The sequence below is a fragment of the Vigna radiata genome, chromosome 3 (assembly GCF_000741045.1).
Source record: "Vigna radiata var. radiata cultivar VC1973A chromosome 3, Vradiata_ver6, whole genome shotgun sequence".
In the NCBI taxonomy this organism is placed as follows: Eukaryota; Viridiplantae; Streptophyta; class Magnoliopsida; order Fabales; family Fabaceae; genus Vigna; species Vigna radiata.
This window is the reverse complement of record NC_028353.1, coordinates 4,339,547-4,348,592: the sequence shown is the minus strand read 5'-3', so window position 1 is coordinate 4,348,592 and position 9,046 is coordinate 4,339,547. Positions and strand designations below refer to the sequence as shown.

The following is a 9,046-nucleotide window of genomic DNA, read 5'->3' as shown; positions in this document are numbered from 1 at the left end:
TATTTAACTAAAGAAGCATAATTGCTTTATTATTAAAGACTACATCATAAGTAAGGCACATCAGTGAGTTTTAGCTTATATGACAAGTTCGATGAATTTTTCATTCTTGTTTTAATCTCCTTCAAGTAATATTTTTTTTGAAGAATTTGTCCAATATTCTCTAATCAGGGTCTTTGTATATCAAAACTACATAAAAAAGCAATACGAATTATGAAAGGAACACACTATTATATAAACATAACGTGATATAATTGCACACAAATGAGTAATGTAAAGTAAAGCAACAGTATTATACGACTAAGAACAATTTGGATAAAGTAAGAAACTAATGAATGAACTGAGAAATGTACAGAGCACCTGTTCCCGCCAAATCTGATGGAAGAAATCCAAGAATAATCGATCAATAGAAGATCTCACCGGTACAACTTCTCAAAATGACATATAGCTTGAAATGGACAAAAGGAAAGTAGAAAACCTTTTTCTATGCCGCGGAATTCATAATCATCATCATCATCAAAGCTAACCAAGAAAAAAAGAAGCTAAATATAGAGGCGTATTCCCTTGTGAACACTTCTCTGGCAGCAGAAGGTTGAAAGGGGTATAGTAAAACAAAGGAGAAAAGGGTAAGCACGTGAACATCCATTCAAATTCCATAATCAAGATCTTCAAAGCTCAAAATCTTCATCCTTGAGAGCAATCTCCGCAGCCTCCTCCTCCTCCTCATCAAGCACAAAGTACTCATTCTTCTCCACAGGTCTAAACATGTAGAACATGACAACATAAAACGCAAGACTAGCAGTTTCCTCCGCGGCATTGCTTACCCATTGGAACTTATAAGCCGCAATAGTCCTCAAAGCAAACACCACTATTCTGGTGAAATACAAGTAGCCAATAACAACAATATAAAACTGTCTGAAAAGCGTTAACTTAGCCAAATTCCTCGAAGCCTTCCCATCAGTTTTGGAGGTCTCTCTCAGCGACCTTATAGACCAAACAATGGGGAAAATAATAGCACAACAGCATATAATATCCACAAGCAAAAACACCTGGTTCCAAGTAACCCAGTCTTTTATAAAAGGCCCGGTTTCCCCAATCACAACGGAAGCCAAGTTAGCCAGAACCTGAAGCGGGATCACAATCATTAACACCTTCTTCTCCCTGTCCTGCAAAAAGGGCTTGAGAAAAGACCATCCTGTTCCTATCAAAACGATGACGGTGAAGAGCAAAACAACGCGGATGAACTGAAATATATAAAACAACACATCCCAGCCATGAGGGAGGCCGGTGACTTTTACGTAATGCTTATCCTCGGCGGCGCAGATTAGATTCAAGGCCTTCATGAGGAGCAAGAGAGCCATGAGGATGTGAATGCGGTGAACGGAGCGCCTGTTGGTGTAGCAGATGTAGAGCCAGAAGACGAAGATGGCGAAGTAGGTTATGGAGAAGAGGAAGAAGAGGGAGGGGAGCTGGGTCTGACCGGCGGAGAGGTAGTCGCGGGAAGCGTCGGAGTCGAGATTGTAGGCCTCGGTGTGGACGACCATGGTGACCGAGGTTTCCGGTGCGCAGTTGGCGAAGAAGAGGCTATACTCGTTGGGGGAGGTGACCGGGTACGAGCGGTTGAAGGAGGCCAAGGGGGGAGGGGAGAGGTCGCGGAATGTGAAGAGGAGGAGGATGTAGTGGGAGTCGAGGACGCAGAAGGAAGGGTTCTGTTGGATCTCCATCAGCACTTGGAGGAGAGACTCTTCGTTCAGGAGGAAGAATCCCAACCGCGACGATTCCGGCTGCACCGCCGAGGAGAGCACGCCCACGGAGACAGAGGACACTGCAATGGACACATGGCCTTTGTGAGTAAACCCGAATTTCTCGAACAGGATCATGGGGCGGGTGTCGGAGCTTATGGTGAGGGACTTTATCTCCGCCGTGGAGGGGGAGAGAAGGAAGAAGAAGATGAGCAGCGAGAATGCCGTTCGCATTTCGGCCATGGCCATTGCTCTGGTTTCGGTTCAGAATGTGAGCAAATCCGATCTCAACATATCATCATATTCATAGATCTGAATCTGCTTCTGAACTCCTTCACGACGATGACTTGCCACCTACGCAGAGCTAACACATTCCATGGGCCTTCAACAAAGAATTAATGTTTTCTTATTCAAGCCCAACACACCCTTCTTTCTTTACTCTTTCGGCCCATCACGGTCATCATGGATCGGGCCCATAAAGTACTCAATTATGCTCTTTACATTTAACGCAGAATTAAATATAAGAAAGCAGAGTCAGAGAAGGTAAAAATAGAGAGAATCAGAATAGAAAAAAAGATTAAAAAAAAAATTATTTGTTAAATAAATATTTATTTAATTTAATTGTAAGAAAATATTGTAGCATAGGCTGGATCATTAAACACGAGAGAGTTCTTACAGGAAGTTTGTATGGTATGTATGATGATGATGATGATCTGGATATAAACATAAAATTGTCGTGAAAAAGACTTATGATTTCCAACGGCAACTAACTAGTATGAAATGGCGGAAGAGCCCTCACACGATTCGTAATCTGGGTTGGCACGATTTATTTATTGCTCTGCTTCGTAGTTACTGTTCAAACTTCTAATACCAGATTTTTCTCTCTTTATCCATTCATTCAGCAAAACAAATAAATAAACCAATAATAAAGATAAAAAGTCTTCAGTTGGAAACCCCCAGGAAAAAAAACCCAACAGCATTCAACGCACTGCAAGAATCTCAAGAAACCTTGTTGCTAAAACTACGCAAATCGTCTTCAATTTTTTTCAGTTCTCTTATTGGTTTCTCAATTTGTAAGTCTCGCCGCCTTTTCTTCTTCTTTCTTCAGCTACTTTTTCTATTTTCATACGTTGAAATTTTGTGACTTGAAATTGAGGTGCTCCAACTTCATCACCTTAATCATTATTCCGTTTTTTAATTTTGTCGAGTGCCATGCAGTGCTCTTTTTGAACAAGAATTTGAAATCACGGGGAAACAATACAAGAAATTAGGACTATCTTGGGTTAGGTGGGTTGGTGAGTAATTTAAGTATATGGTTGTATCAACCCGTTGCGATTTTAACAAAGCAGGATCAGACTCAAGAAATTTGAGGTCTGAGTTTTGGGCCTTCCAAAAGATTTGGTCATTGGTTGCTGCCAAGAATGAATGTGGTGGGCAAAGTTGGAAGCTTGATAACCCAAGGTGTCTATTCAGTTGCGACCCCTTTTCATCCATTTGGTGGGGCGGTTGATGTCATTGTTGTTCAGCAGCAAGATGGCACGTTCCGCTGCACGCCGTGGTATGTTCGCTTTGGTAAGTTTCAAGGTGTGCTCAAAGGTGCCGAAAAGGTTGTTCGGATAAACGTCAATGGGGTTGAATCACACTTCCACATGTATCTTGACAATTCGGGGGAGGCTTATTTTGTAAAAGAGGTGGATGATGATGGTGGTGATAATGGAATAAAGTCAAATGGGACTGCTGGTAACTCTGAGTGTAGTCAAGAAGACGATGGTGTCGAAATTGATGAAAAAAATAATAGTTATCTGAGCATTGATGGTAGAGTTGGTCACAGATTTGACCATAGCATATCTGATTCAGGGGTGCGGTATCTTACTGGTGAAGGCCATTCCTCAGTTTTGTCACAACTCCAAAGGGCAGAATCTGATGTCGATAGGAGATTTTATGAGTTCCCAGATGATCAACCCTCTTTTGAAGGTTCACTTGATGTTTCGGAATATGATTCTACTAGATATGAGAATCTAGACGTGGATAATTTTATGGACTCACAGGGCTCCCATCCGGAGGTGGTTTTGGTTAGTGTTGATGGTCATGTATTGACGGCCCCTATCTCAGAATCGGAGCAGAATGAGGACAATGTTCAGTTAAAAAATCCTCAATTTCATCTAGGCCCAGGTGAAGGGACTGACTTTTATGAGGGCAATGGGGAACTTATTTCTGATGAAAATGCTTGGACTGCTGATTATGTTAGTCCGCTGGATGCTTCTAGTAGTTATGACACTAAGGTAGCTGATGATACTTCCGGGCTCTTGTTGGAAGCTCAAGGACAGGGGGAAATTAATTGTCACACTGAGGAAAGCTTAGTGATTAAAAATCAAGAAAATCATCTTTTGCAAACTGATTCAGAAGAGGCTGTATCTTGTATGAAGAGAGAGAGTGTCTTCAAAAGTTGTTTGGAATTACGTGAATTTACTCAGCAGGCTGGAAACGATGATTTACAAGATCTAGATTCTTCATTGGGGGTTCAAAATTCAGCAGAGGAATCCAATGCAAATATTTCAATTACTGATGAGAATAAAGACGAAAACATTCAGGTTGATATACAAGATGTAGATTCTTCACTGGAGGTTCGAAATATATCAGAGAAATTAATTGCAAATGGTTCAATTACTGATGAAAATAAACAAGAAAACATCGATCAATGTAGAAAAAGTGACAGGTTATCTCCGCTTAGTGTGCCTTCTTCCTTTGATGACCATAGTTCTCCAGAATTAGAAGTAGAACCTCAAGTGGTTGATAGAGACGCATCAGTGAAAGTTGACACTGGTTCTGGCAGTCATTACGGTGCTAAAGATGTTATTGAATGTAATGATGAACGTGTTGGAGAGTCAGTATCAAATGATCATGTAGATGATAGTGAACAAACTCCTGCACTTGAAGATGGCAATAAGAAAAGTGAACTTACTGAACCTCAAATTGTAACTTCCATTGACGAGGACCAATGTCATTCTGCTTTGAGTAAGAACTAAAAACTGCTCTTCAAATTAGTTTGGCTTATTCTAGGAAATTAATTTTTTATTTTTCTTAAAATATGTGCAGGATTTGAGGCCTCACTTTGTGGTCACGAACTTAAGGTGGGTATGGGTTTGGTTGCTGCTGCTGAGGTTTTTGAAGCACATCGGATATCTGCGGAGGAATTTAGAAGTTCAGCATCATCCATAATTAAGAATGAAAATCTGGTTTTGAAGTTCCGAGAGAGCTATCTGCGGTGGGAAAAGGCTGCCCCTCTTGTCCTTGGAAAGACTATATTTGGTTTAGACTTACCTGTTGATCCCAAAGATACAATTCCAGTGAGACAGGACGATACAGTAAAGGCTACAGATGAAGTTTCTGGACCAGCTTCGTCTGGACGCAGATGGAGACTTTGGCCTATTCCTTTTAGAAGAGTCAAGACAATTGAGCACACTGATAGTGAATCAAATGAGGATGTATTTGTAGATTCCGAGTCTGATTGGCAAACTTCTACCGTTGAACCTTCTCCAACATCTGCTAGAAATGAGTCTCCTCGCAAGCAATTCGTGAGGACAAATGTTCCATCGAATGAGATGATAGCATCCTTAAATCTCAAGGATGGTCAAAATTTGGTAACCTTCAGTTTCTCTTCCAGGGTTCTTGGAAAACAGCAGGTTTGGCATTAATTGTGAATATGAGTTCCATAGATTATTCACATAGTTAGGTTTTGCTTACAGGGATGTTTAATCATGTTACACAGGTTGATGCTCATATTTACTTATGGAAGTGGAATGCAAGAATTGTAATTTCAGATGTAGATGGAACTATTACCAAGTAAGACTAGAGATAATTCTACTTATGCTTCTTAATGTTCTTTTAACTTACGGAAGTTGAATGCAATAATTATAATTTCTGATGTACATGGAACAATTACCAAGGAAGACCAGTGATAGAATTTCTTATGCTGTTTATTGTTCTTTTGTTAATTCATTACAATACCTCTGCTCCCTGCTTTGGACATTACTTTTGATGAAATCAAAATGTGGTTCTAAAATGCTAATTTTGGTAATAATTTATAATTCTGGATCTTACTGGATGAAGGAATATATAAAAGAGAACGCTAGTTCTGTTTTATATGGTTAGACTTTGAGTAGTCTCATGATACATTAACATAATGTTTATTCAGATTGTCGGGGTAACCTTTCTATCATTAGCTTGTGTGCATACAATATTAGGGCAATCCCTTTTTCTAAATCTTGAAATGAATTGTCATATGTCTTTCTTTTTTTTCTTTTACTTTTTTCCAGTGATGTTCACTTACTATGAAATGTATTATCATTATTAGGTTGTTTTTACATTAATGTAATAGTTGGCTTAGAAAAAAGTTGGTTACACGAATGCTTTTGCTGTTATTAGTAGATAAATGGGTTAACGACTTTATGCTGACTACCAAAGCTTTAACAGACCTTTACCCAGCCTTTGAAACCTTAGACAGAGTATATGGCTAGCTAAACATATGAAACATGAACTAAAATAAGAAAAAAATTGCTGCTAGAATATAAGAGTGAGTTGCATTATTATGGCATTGATTTGAATTCTTATCAACTCCTTAGTGCTACCCTTTTCTTCCTTTCAGATCTGACGTTTTGGGGCAGGTCATGCCTTTGGTTGGCAGAGATTGGACACAGTCTGGAGTGGCAAGGCTTTTCTCAGCTATTAAAGTATGTACATTTCTTTTACTTTCACATAAATTGAGATGGAGTAGGGTTGTTAATGTCTTCATTTAATGAGGTCAATCCTGTAAAAGGAATCTTGTGTAGTGGACATGTGATCAAATATCTCTTTGTTGTTGCGGTGATTTCTGAATGTTTTCAACATTCGTAAGTTTTACCTGATTCTCAAATTAGTGGCTTGACTTTTGTTACGATATTTGCGTTTTGGCTTTGGAGAAGGAAAAGAACATTCAGTTCCCAAGTAACTGGTATTTACTTAATCAGTGTTCTATTTTAGGGATGATGAACTATAGACAAAGAGTTTTTGTTGCATCTGGAGTGGTTTTTGCAAACACTTGGGGAGATTTTATGCTAATTTGTGTGTGTGTATGGATGTATATATGTATGTATGTATGTGTGTGTGTATATATATATATATATATATATATATATATATATATATATATTATGCAAATTGATTTCACTGCACTAAGCTTCAGCTATTTATAACTATACAGATATGAGCTAACTATGCTAGGGAAGAAACTATGGTACAGATGCTAACTATAGTAAGGATATCAAACTGTAATTAACAAAGTTAAGCTAATAAGTTGTAACAAACTTGTTACAGAGGTCCTGAAAAGTAAGAGATATACAGCCGATTAATGTATATACTTGAATACCATGCACCTAAAATGGTAATGGACAATGCCCACAAGCCTCTTTCAATAAAATTTACAATTTTTTACTGTTTCGTTTTGAGGTTTGCACACCTTATCAACATTACTATTTTTTGCTTAAGTACTTCTTTTCTGCTTGCCTTCTCTTGCTTTGGAATACAGTATAGATGAAGATACGTGTAGTGGGTATGAGCTGACCTTTTTCTATCTGTATAATGTAAAAGGCAACATAGTATGCCTGATATTATCATGATTTCCCATTATTTCACTGTATTTTGTGCCACGAAGATTAAGGTCTCATACTAGATCCTATTTTTATGTCAGGAAAACGGATACCAGTTACTGTTTTTGAGTGCCCGTGCTATTGTCCAAGCTTATCTTACCAGGAACTTTTTGGTTAACCTGAAACAGGTACTGAAGCCACCAAGCTCTTCTGTAAACAATAAAAGATAACTTTTATAGTAGGATTATTCTGTTTCTAATGAGATGATGCGGCATACCCAGTAAAACTTACAAATAAACCAGATATAGAGATGACAATTAGAGTTGTTATTTCCATTATTTTAATTATAAAGTTTTCAGATCACAATAAATCTATAGGATAAGATCTTTATTTTTACAGTGGCATGGTATAGAAAGTCAACAGATCTAAATGAAGAAAAGAAAGTATTTGTGACTACTCATCTGGTCCAAGACGAATTGTTGTAGAGAATTTATTGAAATCTTTAAAATAGTTTAGCATGTCAGGGTGTTGGGTTATCACCTTTCATTATCCTTCTAGTCTTGTCAAATTGCATGGATGTGGAAGCCATAATTATTAGCATATGAAAATCAAATCATACTTAAAATGTGTGACTTATCACTAGTTACAATTGAAAGACGTGTTGAAGTCATCTGATATCAATTGATTAGAAGTATGGGAGTAACACACCATAAAAGCTAGCCAATTTAGCCAGAGTTCAAGGCTTTATAAACCTCACATCAGAATCTTATAATTCCAATATGGGACTCAATTCCCATACCTCAAAATTGGATATCATCATTTTTAACTCTTCAATTTTGTAATTTATGTTCTTTATATTTTTCCATCTTGACTTGTCAGTTATCTTTGTAAAAATTCTGTTAGGTACCAAGAGCTTCCAATATTAAAGGTCTATTCTAGGAGGCAAAGGAACCAATGTGATATAGTGGGAAGTTAGGAGGGCCTCTTTGTTGGTTAAGGGAATTAAGAGAAGGATTAATAAATACCATTGTATATTGTACAAGTTTGTGAATGATCTAAACTGTTTTCATGGTGTAAAGGGGGTTTTCCTTTGGGAGAGCAGAATTATAGAAATTCTCTCTGCTAGCTAGTGCATCCCCCACCTTTAGGTGATACTAAAAGTTCATATATTTGCAGGATGGCAAGAACTTACCCAATGGACCTGTTGTCATTTCTCCTGACGGATTATTTCCCTCTCTTTACCGAGAAGGTGAGACACTTTTAATGTAAGAGCAATTGTCATTGAATAGGTATCATTGCAATATCTGTGTATGTAGCCACTTGTGATCCATGGATGAATGACTTCTCTTTCCGCTTATGTACACATACTTACATATGTTAATTCCATCTTTATGAAGACTTGTATACTGTTGTCAAATCACCAAAGTGAGCTAGACAATAAAAGGTATGGTGGACCAAAACATACAAGTGATGTAAATGCATGAGTTTCAGCAAAATTAAGTGTTTTCTGAGTTTTGACTACTGTTAGGCTAATGGTCTTCTTGATATTTAGTCATTTTATCATTATGTGTTTGGAGTTCTGAGTTAAGTGGCTGGGTATATCTTTGCCTGGGCTTATGTATTGGTGTTGAATTACGATGTTATCAAAAGTTTTAATATACTTTCCTTGGTTTATCAATAGCA

The 9,046-nt window shown here is 37.9% G+C and overlaps 2 protein-coding genes across 3 annotated transcripts in view; one reads left to right on the top strand and one right to left on the bottom strand.

The window, feature by feature from the left end:
- Positions 1-202: 202 nt before the first annotated feature.
- Positions 203-2,116, bottom strand: LOC106756689 (protein GPR107-like). Its single transcript, XM_014639217.2, has one exon. The coding sequence runs from the start codon at positions 1,986-1,988 to the stop codon at positions 666-668; it is 1,323 nt and encodes a 440-aa protein (XP_014494703.1). The 5' UTR covers positions 1,989-2,116; the 3' UTR covers positions 203-665.
- A 378-nt stretch (positions 2,117-2,494) lies between these two features.
- Positions 2,495-9,046, top strand: part of LOC106757789 (phosphatidate phosphatase PAH1) — a 7,979-nt gene continuing 1,427 nt past the window's right edge. Inside the window, exons 1-7 of one of the 2 annotated variants that reach the window (XM_014640581.2) lie at positions 2,495-2,812; positions 2,958-4,754; positions 4,836-5,422; positions 5,509-5,582; positions 6,385-6,469; positions 7,465-7,551; positions 8,540-8,612. In XM_014640581.2, the coding sequence (XP_014496067.1) occupies positions 3,161-4,754; positions 4,836-5,422; positions 5,509-5,582; positions 6,385-6,469; positions 7,465-7,551; positions 8,540-8,612 (2,500 nt within the window). In that variant the 5' untranslated portion in view covers positions 2,495-2,812; positions 2,958-3,160. Of the gene's footprint in view, positions 2,813-2,947; positions 4,755-4,835; positions 5,423-5,508; positions 5,583-6,384; positions 6,470-7,464; positions 7,552-8,539; positions 8,613-9,046 lie in introns of both variants that reach the window. The other variant, XM_022779175.1, reaches the window with a different exon arrangement.

Coding starts and splice junctions, on each gene's coding strand:
- LOC106756689 (XM_014639217.2), bottom strand. CDS start 1,988: ATGGCCATGGCCGAAATGCGAACGGCATTCTCGCTGCTCATCTTCTTC.